Raw genomic sequence first — 22,696 nt, forward strand, 5'->3', positions numbered from 1 at the left:
GCTTGCTGCAGTGTAGCATTTCTGGTTCTGGCGGTAAGTTAGATTGGTATCAGGAAAGAAAACTTCAGCTCTGAGCAAAACAATTGCAAGCAGAAGCTGCTGCTTGCCAACAAAACTGCTTTAACTCCTTTTTGAAGAGATGAGAGCCATGTTACAGGATGAGAACTTGCAAAGCTATCAAGGAAGCAGTTAAAGCAGCAGGCAATATGCATGGATTTGGACACATGAGCTTTGAGCATCGCCCTGTTTGCTCTGGTTTAGCATAAGGTCCTACTTCAAAGCCATGCAGCAAAACCAGACTAGGCTTTAGTTCTTTACTTTAAATTATGTCAGTTTTAGTTAACCAAAAAGGCACTGGGGGGGGGACAGCAAAAGGGCAAGTGTGCACATACCAAAATAGCACAGAACTTCTAAGCCTTGTCCTCCAGGAGCCATACAAAATGGTGGAGGGCAACTGAAAAACCTCAAATGACACAGAATAGAACGCTGACCTCCAGCAGTCACCCTTACACCAAAGGTAACCTCGTTCACTCAAAAAGAGGACGCAGATTTTCTGCAGAAAGGGAAGACGTGCACTGAGCCAGCACGAATTTGCATGTAGACAAATCCTTGTTTTAAACAGACCTCACAGCTGGGGAGAACAGAGATGGAGTACGGCGCAGAGCTCTGCTCACCCGCAGGGCTGCAGGGAAGCAGCAGCACTCTGCAATGAGGCAGCTCCTGCTCAGCTTCACATCCACAGCCGCAGTCGCTGTGACTGCGCTGGCGTCGGGGAAGTGCTACAAACACAGCCTTCTGAAGGCTTCTGCCCAAGAGGTCGTGCAGCTATCCCACGCCCAGCTCTTCCACCATTTACATTATTTAACATAAACACATGCACATAAAATAAATACCCCATAAAGCAGTCCATTACTGACAATTTACATACGCTCTCACACACTCCCAACTTGTCTCAGGTTGGGAAATCCATGCACTACCCCCTCTATGCAAATTAAACCACCCTTATCACACAGATAAACCATAGGAGCAGCAAGAAATTAACCGAGCATCTCACTTTAACTGTACCCAAAGAGGAAAGGCCGGGTTCCCGTTAGGAGGGGATGCCTTTCAAGGAGATCCTGCCCTTGGAGAGGGCTCAAAGGATGCCGAGCACACATGAAGAGCAGGTTCACCCTGGGAAAGCAATCCTGCTGGTGGCTTGTCTGCACCTGGTGCTTTTTAGAACAAGTCACCAGCAAGACAAAGCTCTTCCACCACCACCACCCAGACCTCTCTCAAAGCACCATTTAGGTTAAGGAATGAAAAAAACCTGAAGGCTGTTCCAGGCTGCCAACTCGCTCTGCCCTGCGATGCTATGGATCAACCTGCCGGGCTGCCTCAGGAGCCTCACTTTGTCGGGTCTGGAGAAAGCGAGCTCCATGCTGAGCAGTGCAGAGGTGAACCCCCGGCAGTGCGGCCGTCAGAGGTGCTGACCGTGTGAACGTACTGCCTTTCTATTTATACAGCCAACAAAGAAACTCTTCCTGCACTGAGTGGTAACCAGTACAGCTGTGACCAGATAACCTGTAAGCACCCATCTCCGCTTTCAGGAGCCAAGGCAAAGGTAGAATTTAGTTCCTTTCTGCAGACTTGACTAAAGATCATTTTCTATCCTTTCAGGTTTGGTCACAGCATTATTTCAGCAAGCCACGAATGTCCCATACTGATGTCTTATATGGGGGTCATGTATCCCATTTTCAGTTCTTTGCTGTGTTCCCTAGGGATGAAATAAAGTCAGCAAAATTGGGAGCATGGTCTCTGGTATGTGCAATTGATACTAAACAAGAATCTGTACAAAGGAGCTTCGAACAAGCTCTTCATAGCAATTAATCCCAGAAAGAAAAAAAAATAAGGTATGATGAAGAGGACGATGCTGCAGTACATCAGCTACTACTGTGGTTCACATAAGCACTTTTAGCTTCGTGTACTCAAACAGCAAAACTGGATGAGGATCTCTGAACACAAAGTTCAGTCAAGGTGTTCACATCCCAAGAAAAGCCAGGAAGAAGATGGCAGCTGGGGAGGCATCTACCTTACAGAGCAAGAGTGGAGCTGACGAGGACTCGTGTGCCACAGCTGAGAAGGGACTCGGCTGTGAGCCAGGAAGTCTGATCAGAGCAGCACTGCCCCTGCCAGGGCTGGATGTACATTCAGCAGATTCAGCATGAGGCACAGTTGGGCAGGTTTGGTCATCAGCTACAAGCTGGGCAGGTACCTCAATTTGCTGCTGTCTCAGCTTTTCATTTCATTCTACACATTCTCCTCCATTGCTTTTTGCAGCGTCCTCCGTCCTCACTGTTGCAGTGAGGGAAGGCATTAGAAAACAAATTCCACAAGGCTTTAGCATTCTTTGAATAAAGCAAGAAACCAAGGCAAGCAGCATGATGCAGCATTTGGTGAGGAGGCTCTCACCAGAGCACAGCACAGGGGTACAGGAGGCCAGCCTGCACCTGTCTTCTGTAAAGAAGCAACACCAAAATGTATTCACTGCTTTCCTCTGACTCAGAGGCCAGCTGACTTACAGACACACTCTTGAGCAAAACACTGCAGTGGCAAATGAGGTACATATGTGGCTCCCACCACAGCCTTCGCGTTACCCTCCATTCAGCCTTCCAGAGGGCCAAACCCCATCCCCTCCTTTTTCAAATCCCCACACTTCTCATTGCAGCACCAACAGCTCCCTACAAGGAGCAGCGGAGCTTCGAGTGACGGTCCAGAAGTGCACATAATTAAACGGCTCCCGTGGCTGTAACTCCTCCATCAGATTCCAGCAGCTCCCACCAACACCACACATGCCAGCACAAACACTGCGTGCCTTCCCCAAGCACGAGAAGGGCCCAACACAGGACACAAACCACCCCCCCCCCCCCCCCCCCAGAGCTCCCACATGGGTGGAACTGCAGAGCTGAGCACAAGCTGCATCAGACAAGCTGCACCCTCATGTCCTTCCATTGCTTAATGTTCTCTCCAACGTGCATACAAAAACGTATGCTCAGAAGAGGAGACATCACTAAGCTGAATGGGAACCAGGCAGCCAAACAGCCAGAGAGCTTTGAGAACTTCATCATGAAGGCAAAGTGTTTCTGACTTCTTTTCCACTTCCATTAATTCTCTCCCAGTATTTTTTTTTTTATCACTGCCCAAGGAACTTCATGTTCATGCATTCTTTCTGAAACTCAGCTGCAAGTTCTTTACACCAACAATGCTTAAAATGGAAATAGTTCTATTTGCTTTTCCTTGCTTTAACTGCTACTTTAAGCTGTCAAATTCCCTCACTTCTCAGCTATTCTCCTGATGTTACGCTCCCCAACAAAGCAAAGTCTCTTGGGAAGAAGAAAAATAGCCATTAAAAAAAACCAAAAAGGAAATAAAGGAAGCAAAGAAAAGTTCACTCTCCATTCCTAAGCCACATAACATGGAATACAACCAATTATTGAGCAACAACACAAATGTTATTCCTGTGGTCTTCCGAAGGGAGTATCTTACTGACCCGATCTCTAGAGAGCTTTCATCTATTGTGAAATCCCTCAGCTCAGGACTCTTTCAAATCCAATGATGGTAATAATTTGTCACCAAAGGGCTTCAGCTATAGCAGAAATTAAGGGATGTCCTTGGTCTTTCCCTGAGCTCTAACCTCAGGCCTCTGCAGCAGAGTAACTCATGTGCCCATGCTCTCAGTGCTTGGTAAGCACTTCTAATGAACAGAACAGCTAATGCCATGGAGTCAAACTCTACCGTACAGAAGCAGCTCTGGGCTTTCAGTTTGGTTTCTCATGCAAACATCGTTAGGTCCTCTGTTCAGATCTGCTGGGAACAGATCTGGGTGGCAGTGTTTGATGTATCCATAAGCAGGCGATGCTGTCACTCTTCCCATTGCTCCCACAGGTAGCAGCAGTGCCAGGAGTGAGAGCTAACAGCCAAAACAAAGACAAGCAGTGAATGCATATGCTGCAAATTCAGAGCTACCAACAGCAGAACAAAGCCTCTGTATTTAGCATAATCCTCCTACGTTTCTAATCCAGCAACATAAGAAGAGACACATGATTATTAAAAATTAAAAATACTTATTAAGACTTCTCACTGCCTCACCCTCCAGGGAATTTCATTTCATTTCCTCCAGAATTATTTATCCACCCTCCTAAAAAGTACCTTAGAACAGGGGAATTGAGTGATATTCTTCACCTCTGGTTTATGCCTTCTCCCATTCCTATTTTTCTTTAAACAACATAACTAAAATCATCTTATGCATTTATTTAGGAAGAACTGAAGATCAAGAACACAACACAGGACCTCCATTCCAGTTGACTTTCTTTTTTAAAGTGCATTTTAACAACTTCAAATTTAAGGGGAAAAAGAAACAGTTGCTGGGACCTTCACAGGCTCAGCTCAGTCCCACATAGCAGCGCAGTGCTGGCAGAACACAACAGAGTTCAGATGCACAGATCCACACAGACCTACAATAAAGCCAAATGCAAATGCCACAGCCTTCAGGCAAATTAATAATGAAAGGAATACATGAAGTACAGACTGCTCCTGCAAGAGCTCTGAGAAAGCAGAAAGGTGCAGAAATAGAAAAGCAGCAGCCTTTGTTGACTCAGCCACTGCTGAGGAGAGAGAACTTCTCACACCAGTCTTGTCAGCTGTGGTCAGTGAACAACAGGTGGGAGGTCAGTGCTGTACTCACACAGGAGTGCAGGACACCAACCTTCTGCTTCGTGCAGCACAGATGAGGAGGGCTGACAGCACTGACGCAGCGATGGGAAGTGGAGAGCATCTCTTTTTGCTTTATGCTCAAACGGTGCTGTGCTTTTGTTTTGTTGTATGTTGTGCATGGGTGATGGGAGGATTAGCTCAGCACATCCGATTCTCCTTCACAAAACTGTTTACGATCACATTTTGCCTTCCAATTTTCTGTTCATCCATATTTCATTTTAAATTTCAAGTATTGAATTCTTATGGATCTTTCAATTTAAGCACGCATATTTCCACCTCATGTAAGTAATAAATGCCTCAGAAAACTCTGAGATTTACTCTTTCACTTCCATTTCCTCTTTATCTCCATCCCTTAAACTCATTTTCCATACAGACCAAAACGTTTTTATTCTTTTATCTCCTTTGATTCTCCCCAGAACTTGACCCAGATGAGAAAAAGAACCAATATTCCTTGCTGTATTTTCAGGCAACTGAGTGCAATCCAAACAGGTGGGAAAAAAGCCACCAATCAGGACTGGAAACAGACCATGTTTTATGTTGAAATATCTTTTATGTTGCTAGATAAACTCACCTCTCATAGTCCTACTTGTTCCAATAAACACTAGCAATTAAGCAATCTGCATTTCAGGCTTAAAAGGCTTCCTGTTTTCTGCACTCTGCTGAAGCTGCAAAGCAACCCAAGTTCCAGCGCTTACACCAGGCTTATTTGGGGTTTAACATAATGTTGCCCCATTGCATGAGTATGGATGTGCGCAAAGGGTGGCACTGAGGTGGAACCTTGTCAGGGATACCAACCTCTCCCATCCCCACCCAACCACCACCTTCCACAAACTCAAGGGTGACCCCTCCTGCCAATGAAGCAGAAGTGCTCTCTCACAGGCAGGTTTTGGCCGTGCCCTCCCTAACCTGCCTGGACGGAAACTCAGCTAAAGACAAACAGGTACTGAACGAAATGTCACTGAGCGTACAGCCCAGGGGCCAGCACATGGAGAGCACAACGAACACTGCAGTCACACGGAGGCCAGGCCAGTTCTTGGGAGTATGAGATCATCAGGGCTGATGGGGAACAAGGTGAACTGCAACACTGCACAAGACGACCCAAAGCTCCACAGGTACAACTCCAGCTGGAACGCTAGCATGCTGTACTAGCACAGCTCACCTGCTTTTGGGGGACGTGATTCAACATTATGCCCAGAGCTCTGCAGCAAACCTCAGTGCAAAACAAGGCTTAGCAAGATCTGCAAGCAGAGATAGGACAGAGAGCAGCTCCCCAAGAAGCAGCATGGGGATCGGTTGGCACAGGGACACCTCCACCTGCCAGGTCACTGGGAGCACAGCCCAGCTGCTCACATTGGTGACCCATTTTGACACTCATTATGGAAGCCTTGCAAACCCAACACGTGGTTCACAGCAGTAGCCTCCCTGTGCAAGTTCAGCTGCTACTGGCCGAGTTCTCGTACGCTGAATGACCAGCTCTCTGCTGAAGCTCAAGCTATGAGCTGGAAGCACTGCTTTGTGTGAGCTGAGCTGCCCAGCAGTGGGTGCTGCTGGTAGGACCAGAAAGCTGCCTGAGCTCCAAGGGGGGCCGCTCCTGCCACCCCACAGCCTTCCCCAGCAAAGCCCACATTGGACAGACCCCAAACTCTGCACCTCACCATCCTGGTGTCATACTGAGCCTTCTCCTCCCCCTCGACCTGCTGTACCCTGCAAAGGATGTGGTGAGACAGAGCTTGCGGTGCCTTGCTAGCAACGGGGCAAGCAGCAGCACGAGCACGTGGGCAGGAAGGAAGGTGAGAGGATGTGCCACCTAAGAGGATGTGGCTGCTGCAGTGGCTGTGAGATGAGACGGCACAGAGCAGTGTTGCTGGGAAAGGGACAGGAGATGTGAAGAGCTGATGTGGTATGGAGCTGATGGGCAACAGGTGAGAAACAGCAAGTGAACCAAAGGGAACCAGACAGAGAAGGACAGCGAGGCTGTCCTTGTGCATGCAGAAGGATAACAGGAAGTCCGGCTTTCTTAGAACAGAGATTGTGATCTTCAGGCCTGGCCAGCACACATGGATGAGTGTAAGTCCATCTAGTACAGAGAAACATATAGGTGGAGTTTCATTTTCATTCACTGCCTAAGAAGGCTGCACTGTGATGGCACACCCTTGCCACACCTCATCTGTTACCAGTGGGAGTTGCTTCAAATTAAGTTGCATACATCTGTGATAAGAGGAAACGCTCACCTTACGATGCATCAAACTGTCACATTCTTGGAAATGAACATTCTACTTTTCTTCGAAAACAGAAAACCTAAGGCTCAAAAACATCACTTGCAATGTCCACGATGCGTTCCATAGATGCCCATGCTGCTGCAGCAATCCATTTCCCTTAAATGAGTTTACACATTTTGAGGTTTAGGCACTGCACGAGCTCACCACAATGAGAACCATCTGTCACAGAGAGACCACTCAGCAATGAACACTTCCCTCCAAGCATACAATTCCACTTACAAAACACACACAAGAAATCCCAGAATGGGACAGAATTTTGTTTCAAAATACATTATAATGTGCAAATTACAACCCAGAATATAAGAAAGCTCTTAAAGATCAAAATAATAATACCTCAACTATTGCAAGAAGTAAGGTCAGGAATACCAACTATATTTAAAGACCGTAGTTCAACTTTCCTCTGTGCACGTTCAGCCACTCACACTGCAGATAAGCACGCACATGCTGCTTTTCCTTTTGGTGGTACCAACTTGAGTTGGCTTATTTCTCATAAATATGGGGAAAAAAACAGCAGAATTAAGACCTTAAAATCCAAAGAGGTTTCTTCACTCATTAGCTAAGCAAAGCCTAAGTAAAGACTGATTACAATTAAGACCTACTGAGGCTCAGAGAGATGATGCATCTCTATCATTAGCATTAATGATACCCACAGAACTCATTTAAAAAACAAAGAGACAAAACAAACAATGCTAACCTCTTCCTTCTGCTTGTCCTGAGGGAAGAGGACTGGGACAAGGACTGTGTTTTTGCTGACAGTATCCAGAGCAGCAGACTGAGAGCTGCACCGACCCACGGGGATCCATCCCTCTGTGTGTGTTATAAACAAGAGCTTGGAAAACAGGCAGATTCTGGTGTGCATCCCCTGCTGCTGGGCCGGCATAAATCACGGGCTGCAGACCCGAGCTGCCTCCCTCAGGAGTTGCAGCATGGTAACAAAGCTAAATATATGTTGCTGTTGTTCCAGGAAGGTTTTTCAGTTGACAGTGTTGCAACTTTTTGCTCTTCCCCAGCACCATCCCACTTCCCCGATTTAACACAGCCATTCTTTTATCCTAAGTTATTTGAACAAAGGCACTTCTAGCAGTAACTCCCAGTAAATCTCCTGGTGCCTGCCTGTATCTCTGGATTAACTGTTGACTGATTTTCATCCTCTTTTTTTTCCATTCCATGAATCCCTCCCTCAATAATACCAGCTGTTAAAATAAAGACCAACGCGATCTCCTGCCCACACAGCTTTCCCTTTGGGCAGTTGTGTGCTAATTATGAAGAACAAACCATACAGCACTGCTGCCCGTTGCAGGGGTGACTACAATAGAAAATCAAACAAGCATGCTGATGCATTAAAAAAAGAAAGACACACGAAGGCCACCATGTCCTCTGACAGCAAATTATAGGCAGTTACAATATTAGGATCTTGTCCACACGAACAGCACTTTGACTCGGAGCATTATTACAGGGAAAATAACCAACTTCTGTCAGCCAACAGCACACTAGGCTCATCACATGCAATATCCAAGCAGCTCTGTGGATCCTCAAAGCAGGAGATTTGGTGTTACCCAGCCAGCAGTGCCTGTGTAAGGATACAGCTGGAACCCTGAACTTCAGTCCCATTCTATTTGTTGTCTTTGGAACAGTTACATCTGGGCGGTGTGTTTTTGTTTTGTTTTAATAAAATAACCACTTCAAACAACAACATGAGTGAGTTTGAAGCTTTGAAAATTAAAAGCCCTGCATCTCCCTCCCCAGACATGGCCCACATGGGCTACATACAAAGAAAGCAATGCCTGGTACACTGCATCTCACATCTTCTCATCTCCATTAAATAATTCAGCTGTCAGGTGGAGAATTGAGCACCTGTCTTAAGTCCCTTTTTTTTACAGTTTCCAACGTACCAAAGATATTTTTATTATCTATATTTTTAATGGAACAGAAAGGCCCTTTCCCCTCTTCGCCACCTTCTCTGGCTGCAAAGCGCTCTGAGAACTGACCATGGGTCTCTCTGTAAGCACAGTCCTTATGGGATGTGTACACTGCAGCTCAGAAAAGAAAGAGGTTGTGAAGGTGCTGTAATTCTTCCCTAATGCTGTAATTAAAAGGGAAAATCTCAGAACCGATTGCTTCCTCCCCTCTTTTCCAAATTAAATGGACCTAACAGCTGACAAAGACTAAAGTATTCCTTTTCAGATGAGGTTCAAAAAGCATTTAATATCTTAAATACCACAACATTACAAAAACAGTCCTCGATTTATCAAGGGCCACTTCACACTCGGGACCAAATAAGATTACCGCAGTATTCCTATCTGCCACTGCATTCCATTTACAACCCAGAAATTAGGTCTGTTCTGACCCAAGGAATGGTTTGCCTCCACAGCAGGAGACTTCTCCATTTACTTAATTCAGAAACTCGTGTGATTCAGGAAATCTAAAGCACTAAGTAGAATGGCACTTCCCATTTTTGCAGGAGATTCTGAGTATGGGGCATTTTAAATGCCTGCAAAGCCACGCATAAACCCCACTTAAATTTTACACGCAAAGTCGATCACTTCAAAATTGGGGTCTGCCACACAGTTTTTCTTAAATCCAATAAGACCCAATGCTATCTACAGCTATGAAACTGGCAACCAGGGCATTCAGCTGACATCCTGCCTGTTACCTATTACTTAGCTTCTGGGAGATGAACTCTTCAGAGCAGGGAGTAACCCCTGCTGGATGTGCAAACTTGCACTGCTTCCTTTTGTATTTCAACAACAGCATCGGTGCAGGCTGATCCTACCTGCAGAAAATACTCAAGCTTACAGCTGAATCGTGAGGTGCCCCTCCTCCTCTCCCTGCAATAGATGAGACCACAGAATCCATCTAAGTCTGAAAGACTATAACATGGCCAAACCCACACTCATGTGGCAGCTGTACTGCTCACGTATCTCAGCAGGAATCAGAAACATCCACCTATGTATCGCAACATCCACTGCAATCAAGAAGCAAATATCCTCTGATAAGTGACAGCATCTTTTCCTCTGGAGGGAGAGACCACCCGCTCCCTCTCACATGCTCACTTCTACGCTGTTTCCTTTACGCTCACCCTCAGACACTGCGGTACAACTTGCTTTGATTACAACGTGAGCTCACGTCAAAGTCTGAGCCTGAAGAAAAGTAATCACTGTCTAAAGCCTCGCTGAGCTACTCAGGGTTCCCCTGGGCCCCCCGCAGAAGGCTCTCTCAGTTCTCAGTAACGAGACCCCAGCAAAAGCTAAATGAATGCACTGAAGTGGGTGGAATAAAGAGGGGGAAATACTATGTAAAATGCCGACCCACCGAAAGCACACAAAGCATTTGTTCAGTAGTGAAAACAAATAATTTAACGAGGCAAACTACCAAACAAGCACCAATTAAATTGCATTCTGTGATACAAAGGGAAGCTCTCCCACATACATTTCAAGCTCACGGGCAATAGGGCAGTGTGCACACGGCCGAGCTGCAGCCATATGAGGAGTGCGTCTGAGCCACCGAGCTGCCCGGCGATCTCCGAGAGGCACGAGACAATCACAAACATCTGACAGGGTAGAAGCAAGTCCATCACACAGACAACTCAAAAAAATACCCCGTTCATGCAGAGAGATTGCTATTTGTTAGATAGGAAGATATAAATGTCCCCTATCCTTTAAGCATGACGTTGATAAAACATACAGAACTCTAACACAATCATCTCTCTCATCCATACGTGGGAAACGCTCAGTGAGCTGGCATGAAAGCAGCAGTAGCAGCAGCAGCAAAGTTCCCACAGCTCTGGCAGCAGCCCCTGCACACCAAGGGGCCGGCACAGGGGCACGCGGGGAGCCGCAGCACAGCCAGCATGCCCACAGTGCGTCTGTAGCACGGCCAGGCTGGGAGCCCCGATGGACAAAGCTCCAGTTCAGCACACTAACCAACAGAAACTAAAATTACAGTTTCTAGAAAGTAAGTAGGGCATCTGGTGTCTGTACAAACCCAGCCTGGCTTCCTACATAACCTCCAAAACCTCCAAGCCAGACAGAACGCTTTATGGAAACAAACCAACAATTAGGTTCTCTTTTGACCAGTATGACCTGGAAGCCTGAGCATCACGAACAGATAACATTTCATTTCAAGTCATCCAGCATCTTCTGATCCTTTAAATGCAAACTGCTTTCCTCAGCAAGGCCGTTCCATTCACAGCCTGGACAGGCAAGTCAAGCCGTGCTAAAGGGGGTCATTCAGTTTGCTTGAAACAACAACCTCACATCCTTGGGTTCAAGAAAAAGAAGTGTCTATTTTAGAATATATGCTATGCCAATGAAAACGACACCATGATTGAGGTTTTGAACCTTTATAATGCTTCATAAAGCACGCATCCTCAAAGCCCTAATGGGAATTACATCAGGAAGAGCGTCTCTGTTAATCTAGCTTCTAAGACAGACATGAAACAAAAGCAGTGGCCAAATTACAACAATGCTTATTGGAGTGCAGATTAAAACAACACGGCTGTCACACCAGGCTGACCATTTCCTGTCCCCCACAGTCCGTCCCGGTATCACCCATCTGCCTCCATCCATTGTCACTGAAAGAATGGGCAGCACACAATGCTTTAATCCCATCCTTAAACATACAGTTGTGACTCCCCCACTGTCTTGGGGTGAGAAAAGGGTGTTGGTAAATTACACAAAGGAAAAATGAGATAACAGTTCAGCTTCCTACCAGTTCCACTCCAGCACTAAATACCAACTCAGGAACCTCAAATGGCACAATGGAAAGTACCCATCAGAACACCAGGCTGACTGACCCAGCTCATTATCACCTAGGCGTAAAGACAACTGCTTTTTCTGCATCAATCCTAAAACCACCTACTGAGATTTAATGCTTATTAAACAATGCAATAAATATATCCGTGGCCATTTACATAAAAGCATTAATATGAGCCTCGTATAATAAGGAGCTAAATCAGAGCAGAATGAAACTCCTAGGCCATTAACACCACCAGGAAAAGGTTCTTACTAACTTTGCTAAGCTCAGAATGCAAAACATTTTTCAAATACAGATCTTGACATTCTTTTTAAAGCTGGTAAGGCTACAGCAGGCAGAAAAGAATGTAAAACTCTCTTTAAGTAGTTTAGAACCAACAAAGCTCCTGGTATTTTAGTGACACTGCAGACTCTTGTAACACTGAAGGCATTTAGAAGTGCTAGCAAATTAATATGCTGCACCAATTCATTTGGTGAACAATCTCATTCAGATCTTAAGCTGCTTGTCCTGTGTTCTGAATGTGTTAGCAGGCTGACAAATCTGAGGTGCCAAAGATATTTTCTGAAAGAGTGCTACAGTTTTTTCCAGCACACAGCAGCTTGCAGTGCTTGGGGCTGATCACTGAGACAACGATGGAAAGCATTCTGTCACAAACACAGAGACCCCCACATAACGGTGATGTTATTAGTTAAATGATTAACGCAAACTGCAGACCAACGTTATTAAAATTGTCATGATTGAAGTAACAGAAAGCTGCCAAGTGCCACTATTACAGCACAGCATGTTTTACAGGAGTAGTCCTTAATAAAGTGCTTTACTGAGGTCACGTCACACAAAGGCACGCTGTGCACACGTAGGGAAGTTCTGTCAATAGAAGCACACCATCACATCATCCTGCTTCCACTCTTCTGATGTTCTTGGAAGATCAAGTACAAGTCTACCACAACAAAAAAACAAACAGAGGGAATGCTTACATTATAACGTGCTAGCTGGGCTGTCCTGTCATAGCAATAACAAACTGCGGAGCGCCCAGAAGGATGGCGAGCACAGCACTGCTCTTTTCTGCCCCTGTTGTGGGAGGAAATGAACTGTCTGCTTCATTTCAAAGTGGGGCAAAAACCATACAAGTCGTACACAAGTCTTACAGCCGTGCAGGACACAAACCAGCTTTCTGGTGACGTCCACATGTGGGCTTACAGCATAACTGCCTACAAAGAGGGATGAAGCTGTTTCCTGGTGCCCATTGTTTAAGAGCACAGCCATTTAGGCATCTCAATTATTTCTTTAAGGAATAATTAGCTCCATAAAAGAAAAGAAAACAAATTCTGTTCTTTTTAACAGTGATGTGTGAATAACACCCACACTCAACTTCACAAGCCTAGACTAGGAGAATTTCAAGCAGATGCCATTAAATATTGATGTAGCTCTATTTCTTTTTTTTATTTTTTAATGACTATTTATTTGAAGGCAATTAATTAGCCTATTGGAAAAATAATTCTTTGAAGCACGGCTGAGACACAGATTTTTTTTGAGCATTCAGTGAACACAGCCATTCCAGCAAAGATAATCTATGCTGGGTATCTATCAGCATACCGTAACGATTTTCAATACAAGACACAATAAAAAGAACTAGCTTTAATTTTTATCTCAGAACAGCAGCTATTTTACAATGTGAAAACAAAAGAAACCTCCCTTAACAAAAGTAGGTGCAGGAGAAATGATTCTTTGCTCCCCAGACAGGGAGTCAGAAGGTGGGACAGGCTGCAGACCTGTATGCCAGCTCCACGTCCTTCCATGCCATGCACTGCACCCTTCCAACCTGCTCACCTTTAGTGCACATCACACACCTGCAAGGCAGGGCCCACAGATGCTTGGATTGCACGGCAGGGATGGGATCTCCAGTCACAACGACTACGACATCAGCTCCCATGTTCATTAAACTAAGTGGGACTTCTGGAGCAGCACAGCACTTTAAGCAATCACTCATTCCAACAGAAGGCAGCAGATGACAGCGATACAACGGGTGTGCGTTTGTGACTTCTTTTTCACAGGAAAGTAAGTTCTGTTAGAAGGATGCACTCAAACCAGGACATCAGCAGTTCCTGCATAAGTCTCCCCAAAGTGATCCTACAGCACCTGGTAGCAACTTTGGATCAGCAAGTCTCCTTCCAGTGCTTTTGGGTCTTATTTAAAGTAAATTATTTCAACTTCTGTGACAGTTGGTGTGTTCCATTCACCTCCAAGATGCCTTCCTTTGCTAAGCATGCCACTTCATGACCCTGACTTGCAAACCTGCAAAGTTATCACTCTACACTTTTGTCAACATTCCTGGAAATATACCTCCCAAATTCTGAAGTACACGGTGACTTGAGTTAATCTTATGAGTAATGCAGGAGACACAGAAAAAATAGCACCTATCGGAAGAAACAATCTACTCACAGAAAGCAAGATGCACAGGGAGACAACAGAACATAATGAGATAGGAAGAGAACAACTGGTACTGCTTCAGAACATCAGAAAAGAGAGAATCTACTTTACCAGAGCTCGAGACTGAAATGTAACACAGCTGCACACAGAACTGGAGAACAGTTGTAAAGGGGATGCTAGAGACAAAAATGCTTTAGAGAAACATGTCTGAAACGAGACCTGAGGTTCTGAACATTGCCTGCCTTGCACAAGCACTGATGCAAACAGTGACAGATGTTCAGAGAACAGAGTCAGCGATACTAAGCCAAGCATGATGATCTGCATTTCTTATTAACCTCCCCAAAAAAAAAGACAATGACCAATAATGCAAACAGACAATGGGTGCATAAATAAAAAGGCCAGGCATTTAGCTCCTATCTGTGCTCAGGTAATTGAAGTTACAGGAATAACTTCTCTGTCTGGGCTGAAGGAAATCCTCATAGGTATGCTTTCCTTACTTCAGCTTTCATCCCCTACCTTTCAAAGCCATTTTGTCTGTTGAACTGAAAAGCACAAGAACACAGAAGAAACACCCTTGGCTGCAGAAGAACAACAGGAACTTCCTGCCCTACCTTTCCCTGCATAGATTAGAGCAACTGGAGCTTCTGGGCACAATTCCCTGAACGTCCCATGATTCTCCACCTATTTTGTAACACAGATAGGCCATTTGCTTGATGAACAGTTGAATCATCTAAAAAACACGGGAGGATATTGACTTGAATCCATTAGATGTTTCATCTGCCAAGCAGGGAAGGAAAGCTTGGCCTCTGAACCAGACTGATGCACGGATGGTGGGGGAGAGGAAGACAACAAATCCACGCTTACCTACGTACAGAGAGAATGATGGAAAGAAAGGGATCTTCTCACAATTTGAGAAGAACATCCCCTCCCACTGGGAGGGCAAGGAGCCCATTCAGACACCACCTTCCACTTCTTTGGAAGCTACAGCTCTGCTTCACCTGAAACTGTTACTGCACACAGCCAAGAAACAGAGCTAAGTGTTCGTTTTCCCACAAATCTCAGTGTTTAAACCCAAATCATGGAGTACTGGCTGCCAAATACAACCTGTCAGGCCTTGAACCAGTAGGACCAAAGAAGTTGATGTTATGGTAAAATACTTTCATAGACCATCTCCAAACCTTCAGCTCAATGGAAGACCAATACATGTCTGTAAGAAAAGAGCATATGCCAACTTCCAGTGAGAGCTTCCTGCTGTATTCACAGGCAGGATCCACAAAGTCACTGAAAATACTGAAACCTTTGTCAAGCCCTCAGCACCTCTGGATGCATTTGTTCTTTTATGGAAAGGATCTCAATGTGCTGTAGGATGGAAAATTACTGTTTACCTAATTTGGTGTGCAGACTGAGGCAGAATGAGACAAAGTCAGTAAGAAAAAAGGAAGACAGAAGAAATGACATGTGGTCTACTCCCACCCCCCTCCCTTTATTGTTGTTTGAGTTCTCATGTATAGAAATGACATTCATAATTATTAGTTTGTTCATTCAACAAGGTTACTCACGCATTATAGTTAATTCTTACTTACGAACACTTAATATACAGAATAAAACTCAGTCATACTATTTCATTCCTCCTCCAAGCTAATGACAGCATTTCCAGAAAAGCTGAATGCACTCGTGACATTTTTATCCTCAAGAGACTCGTGTAATTGTAGACTCTGTAAATGCACACAAGTAAACATCATCTTTAAATGCTGCAAAATTAAGACAATATAGATTGGAGCCCATATTCTAAGTAGCAACTGTTGAAAAATAAGCAAAGAAAGAAATCCCCAGCACAGTATTTCCTTGCTTTAAGATGCTTAATGCTATTAATTTAAGATGTGTTTGTGACCATATCTATTTTTGGAAGGACTATGGAACGGCATACAAAAAGGAGACAATGAATAGAGCTATGTAGTTCATGTATTTTTTCCCTTTTCTTCCCTAAGAGAATCTGAGCATTAAGCACAGCACCGCACAAAGGAAACGTATTAGTTCTCTTCTTTAAGGGTGATTTGTGCCTGCGGCTTTTTTGTTTTGGGTTCATTTTCTGATTATTTTCAAAACTCTCCTTATCCCAGAAAGCTTCTCGAAGTGCATTAGGGCTTACACATGAGTCCCAGACTGTTTAATTTAGCCCTAATACCTTGAGGAAGCTTCAGAATGGATTGTTGCTATTCTGATTAAGGAATCAATCTCACCCCCTGCTGGGAAGGTTGGATGAACGCCTTGCCCCCAGAGGGAAATCAATATTGCTCCGCTGGCCAGCAGCTTCCAAACACTGCATGCTCCAATGTGTTCTGAAGAAAGAAAAATTCCTTTTTAAAGTAGCCTTCTGAATTTCCACTCTTTTGACACTTGAAATACAAACAAGAACCAAAACGCTCGGCTCTTGGAGCAGGAGGGGTTGTAGCTCTTCACTGCCCCATCAATATTCCAGGTTTGTTTTGTTCCTAGAGGTTAACCCACAAACAAACCACAAGATAACTATACCAAGCACAACAGATCTGATGCTTAAGTCAACGTGAACATCTATACATTACGCATGGTTCCCATGTGTATAAAGGAAAAGTCTGCTGACCTTGTCAGAATTGTGCACTGCATTCACACAAGTTGTTCCCGACCATCAAGTGTTTCAAATAGCTGCTAATAACCAGGAGAAACATATTTGTATTGTTCAGCCTGGAAAAGGGTTTTGTTGGCTGCAACAATTCAATACACTCCCACAACCACCAAAGGTCGGCACTATTATACACAAGCTTGCTATTCCAGACTGAGTATTTTCAAAGAGCATCAACAATCCAGCCTCCAAAATTCCCTAAATTAGGTGTATGCATTTCACAACAGCACATTTCTGCAAAAACGCTCTCCTTATAATAATTACAGCTTTGCTATTTCAAGATAATTTCATGCCAGTCATGCTGAAGCTCTGGAAAAGGAGCTTTCAACAATTTCATATATAACACTGGTATTAGGATGACGCAGATGAGGATCAGAGCAGAAGCTACAGTGGGAAAAGGGGAACAGCCCGCAGTCATGCAGAAGAGGAGGTGCAGAGGCACTCAGTGCTGCACCAGCAATGGATGCATGCTTCCAGGCTTGTTTGCTGGGCTGCTTCACCACGTCTCAGAAGGCTGCACACAGCCACAGAAGCATTATTTTGTCTTTAAATAGCTAGGTTTCAACCCTATACCCCCCATTCCAAAAATAAGGCTGTAAATCCCCAGGGCACTGATTTAAATAGGAGCCGAGTCACACGTATCATGTGATACACATTCTCACTACCTAAAGGGCAGGCCGGTGTGTTTGCCCAGCACACAGTTTTGGTGTTCAGGTAAAGCACACACCAGCTGCCTGTGCCTCGGTGACTGTCCTCCAACAGAACCCTCCATAGCCTTTATGATCAGCTGCTGGCATGAAACTAGCACTGAAACAGCTAGCCCATACATACACTGCTGAAATAAGGGTTGGTTGGTGGTTTTTTGGTGTTTTGTTTTTTTTTTTTTTTCTTTTGCATATGAAAAACTGAAGTAAAGCTTTGCTACACAGCTTTGCAACGTTCCCGTGTTAAGAACATATGTCAGAAAGCATCCGCTGTGAGAAATGGATGTTTCACACGTTGGAGTTGTAAGGAAATAGAGGCTCCTGGCCAGCACACAAATCTCTGCCCTCACCCCTCTTGTTATGCCTTTCCTGTGACAGCACACGGGCAGAATATCTCCGACTGTTACACTGAGGAGGCAGCAGGGAGGTGAAAAGGCATTTGTGCAGCACTCCATCACCAGTCACTTTGTCCACCGCCAGTTTTCCTTTTCCTTCACCAAAATCTGTTACGCATTCTTAATGAATGCCACTCCTATAAGCCCCCACATTTGAGAGATCAGCAGTCCTCAGGAGGGCAAGAAATATTTCCCTGCCTCATTTCGCTTTTGTCTGCGAAAACACACATGCATTCACTCACTGCTGTGTGTCAATCATGCTTTCTTTTTGTAAATACAGCGTAAGTGCATGCAAGCAGAATTTTCTGCCTAAGAGGAAAACATCATGCAGAGTGAAAAATATTATCTGAAAGTATTATAAACCAATTTGCTCGACAATTCCTCAGAGCTTTCTGCACAGAAGTGGATGAAAACCAGCAGTGCACCCGGTTCTGGTTTCAGCTCTCTCAGGTATTCCTCCACAGCGAGTACAGATGCAAAATGCAACCACAGGAATCAGCGTGCAGACATTCAAACCAGTATGTCAGCTCTACTGAAACACTACATGGAAAAAGCCACATGAAAGTAGCAGTGCTGCGAAACCAAACATGCAAAAACAGCTGCTGGGTTTCTTCACTATTCCTTCTTATTTCTCATCTTCTGTTTATCCTTTGCCCCATTCCTTCCTTCCCATTCCTTCATCCTGATCCCAACATATTCTTGATTTGCCATTCCTGACGCATCGCTCTCATTGCCACTTGCTGGCAGACAGGGTGTGCAATCTCAGCCAGCATTTCAGGTCCCACCCAGAGTCCAACCCTACTATCCCCACATGCTCCTTAGGTAAATTACCTCCTCATTTGTCTGCTGGCTAAATTTCCCTTTCTCCTCCTGAGCTCATTCCTGCTGTTTCTGTTTCCCTGTTAGCCCCAGCTCTCTCATCCTCCCCAAGCTCACAATCAGACCCAAGCACATCACCAATTCAAGTTGTCTCTCCTCAACCAACCCCACTCTCACCATCCTTGGCACATTACTTTGCTGACCCAAACAGCCCCTAAGCAAGCAGCTGCAGGTTCCTGTGACTAGTTCTCAGTCAGAGCTCCACACCTCCTTCCCCACCACCTACACTCCCAAACACTGAGGAGCTTCCTCTCTGCTCACAGCACCTCTTCCTCTATTCCTCACCTTCAGGTGAACATAGCAAGGGACACAATCCCATTCTGCTCAGCTCCCACACTGCTGTGATGGCTGTTAGTGAGGAAGCCCTACCCGTCCACATGGAGCCTTCCTGTGACACAGTGCAGCCATCTTTCAGTTCCCTTTTGCTCCTTGCTGCAGCCCACCGTCTCCCAACTCATTGATGCAAGCTGTTCCCCCACAGCTGCCTTTGCTCTGGGAGGAGAGGACAGAGGCACACTCAGCTGTTCTGCAGGCAGTGGCATTACCTTGTCCCGCACAGAGCACTCCCAAGCCAAAACGTGCTCAGGCACATCACAACTTCTGATGCCTTCAGCACTGATTCCTTCACCCAGCACCTGCAAAGTGCCATTTTCCAAAGACCTGCACGTTTGCCTAATGTGGGCAGATTTTCTCAGCACCAGAAGGCACACCTCGGTTCAAGAGCTATTATCTGCCAAATTTTTAATCCTTCCTCCAATGAATAGGAGCAATACAGCTTTCCAGAACCGAAGAGGTATTGCACTTACTATGGGCAGCACACCGGCCCTATTAACAACTGAAAAATCCTGGCTAACCTAGATACAAGAAATGCAAGGCAGGCACAGAGCAAACTACAGTCTGAGGGTGCCAGCTTTAAGCAGCAGAAAATAGAAGACCACAACAGAATAAAACAAAAAATAAAAGGAGCTACCAAGTGTCTGAGATGTAGGCTGAGAGAGAAAACTCCTCTGCAAGATGAACATCCTCCTGTCACCTAAATAATAATCCCTTACTGCGTATCCACAAACACAGCGCAATGAAAGTAAAATTCTCCTCTCCAAAATGAATAATTCACGAGACAAATTGTAGCTGCTGTTCTAAGGGGTAATGGGAACACTGTCCACGTCCCTTCCCCTTCAGACACAGAGCAGCACTCACAGCTCACACCCACCTCACCGAGAGGGAAGAATTCAAGGACTCTTTTTTTCTTTTTGGGTACCAGGCAGAAACATTTGAATACTTAACACCAAATGGCCAGAAAACACGTACTTGCAATAAGAAGTCTATATTATTTCCACGATAACAACAATAAACCACTACAGCATTTCTTTCGGATGGCAGGCTGTCTGCAGGACTCTGTAGCTCATAGGGATCACTCTTATACCAGGCATTAGTGGCTATGACTCCACTTCAAGATTCATTCCTTCCCTCTGTTCCTAAGGGTGGTTGGGAGATCGCTGCTGTTCTCTTGGTTATTTCTGCAACAGGTCCTGTCTTCCCCACATGAAAGAGGAGAGCACTGCAATAAAGCTGCTTCTGTTAGCTTTGCAACATGCATGGCTGCTTCAGCAATGAACCCTGAATAATCAGCATTTCCTTCCTACACCTTAACTGCACTGCTCTATACTACAAGTAATCTAGAAACCCCATCTAGACACACACACACACACACACTGCTTTTTCTCCATTTTCCATTTCAGAGCCAAAGCCATTGCTTGCAAAGAACAAAGACTGCGGTATGTCAAGAGACAACAGTGTTTTTCCTCTCACCAGCCTAAGTAGCTCAGTGTTAAAATAAGTGTGAAAAAGAAAAGCAGGGTTGCTATGGATGGAAGGAAGTAGAGATGTTTCATCTGAGAAACGTGAGGTTACATTGAAGGGGGAAGTTATTGTAAAATATTTATATGAATGCTAAGGAAACTCAACAGAGCATTGGATTTGGGTAGCTGGATCAGATTCAGTGTATAACTAATGTCAGAAGCATTATTTCAGACAGGATGAAAGTGAGTTTCCAAAAATTCATTAGCAGGTTACCTTCCCAGCAATCAACAACAAAGGCAATAACGTAAAGTGCATTATTAAGTTACAGTCCAGCAGTGGCTCCTACTCTTCATGTGGAGCATGGCTTTTGAAATCCTGCTTTAAAGGAATGTTTCACAACATGAGTAACACTAATGAGCTGTAAGGAGTCCAGATAAACATTGTCTCATGTTTGCCTGCCTTCCCACATGGTTCAAGAGAGCGGGGAACCTTGGGTGGCTGTGCCACAAAGGGAAGATTCAGTGACTAGGAGGGGAAAGAAGGAACAAAAAAAGGTATTCTGCAGCCTTGACTCATGCTGAAGGATTGTAAATCTGTTCCATAATGAATGGGTAGAAAATACGAGAAGAGGCAGTGACAGAATTATAGCAATCCTCTTTCTTAAAGCAAAGCAGAACTGTAAATGAAATTACTCAGATATTCACACATTCAAGACTCAGTAAGTTCCTTAGGAACCCAAACAAAGCTGTTCTACTCACAGCGCATGGAAGCAGCACAGCCTGTATGCTGAAGCCTCACATGCACACCCAGATCCTGGTAGACCTCAGAGAGCAGCAGGAACGTCCCATCACAGCACATCATCTGACATGTTAAGTATCAACTACTTCCAAGCTCAGCAAAAGGACTACAATAGCATTAATTTAAAACACACGCATCCCAGGCTGCAGCAGCCCGAAACATCCTGAGCTGTGCAAACACACAGCGCTGTGCCCTGCAGAGCTACCAACTCCACAATGACTCCGTATCTCCCTTAGCAATTTCTTCCTTGGCAATCTACACGTACAGGCTGACCATTCGAAACAGCAAGTGATCCACTGTGAAATCAGAGGGAGACATCAGTGTCAGGCATTTTTGCTGTCTCAGACCTGTGCATATAACTATGTAGAATACTTAGCTAATGAAATGCGTGCTCTGCTTTGAAGCGCCCATCTCCAGCACTCTGTACACAACTTTAACAACGAGCCTTAGAATCAACCAGCCCAAATTATAAACATGATGAATTTACCCCGACCTCATTTTTTTTTTTTTCAGCCTATTTCCTTTCAGGGTGCCCTATGCTGTCACAGAGCCATTTCTGCAGGTGAAATTCAGCCTCTTCCAACTGTAAGATGTTTTAATTCATATGTTACTAAATAGGAAAAAAAATGTCTGCTGAAACGCAAAGGGAAAAGAGAGCAAGGAGACACAAAGTTTCTGCCTCCGGTTGTCTGAATGATGTCAAATACGTTGTAACAGTCAGCTCACAATAAAACTCAGCTTTCAGGAAAGCTTGCCATCACCACTGATTTTCCACCTTGCAAACAACCCATCCAACAGCCTCTGAAGGGCAGCTCTATGACCTTACGAAGGAAATTCCCATATGTCGCAGACAAACAGCGATTTCGCAGGCGGTAATGCTCCTTGTCCTATCAGTTTGGATGCTTTTCCTTTCATTCAGAGAGAGTAAGGGGTTAACAGCCAAACCCAAGAGCTCTGTGGGCCAGGGGTCACACACATAAGGGACCACGAGGCAGATTTTCATCTTCTGCACCCAACTATATGAGTGTTTGCAATGCAACTATATTTAAGGGGGAAAAAAAAAGTTAACTAATAGATCAAGCACAGACCCAGCTCTGCAGAGCCACTTCTAGGGAACATGCTGACAAGAACAGAGCCTTCATTTAAGATTTAAGATGATGTTTGACTACAGTGCCCAGATAACTTTGTGATGCCACTGAGGTCACAACCGCCTCAGAACTCCAGACAGATCCAGAATGTGACTCATCA

At 44.8% G+C, this 22,696-nt stretch overlaps 1 protein-coding gene across 33 annotated transcripts in view; it reads right to left on the bottom strand.

The window, feature by feature from the left end:
- The window catches only part of FNBP1 (formin binding protein 1), a 93,475-nt gene that overhangs the window by 62,596 nt on the left and 8,183 nt on the right, over positions 1–22,696 (bottom strand). For 3 of the 33 annotated variants that reach the window (XM_046901910.1, XM_046901902.1, XM_040649321.2), the window contains exon 1: positions 1,310–1,471. The exons of 28 other annotated variants lie outside the window; for them this stretch is intronic. In XM_046901910.1, coding sequence (XP_046757866.1) covers positions 1,310–1,420 — 111 coding nt within the window. In that variant the 5' untranslated portion in view covers positions 1,421–1,471. Of the gene's footprint in view, positions 1–1,309; positions 1,472–7,725; positions 19,074–22,696 lie in introns of those variants that run through there. 2 more of the 33 variants (XM_046901903.1, XM_040649312.2) reach the window with 1 other exon arrangement.

The sequence above is a fragment of the Gallus gallus genome, chromosome 17 (genome assembly GCF_016699485.2).
Source record: "Gallus gallus isolate bGalGal1 chromosome 17, bGalGal1.mat.broiler.GRCg7b, whole genome shotgun sequence".
Taxonomy (NCBI): Eukaryota; Metazoa; Chordata; class Aves; order Galliformes; family Phasianidae; genus Gallus; species Gallus gallus.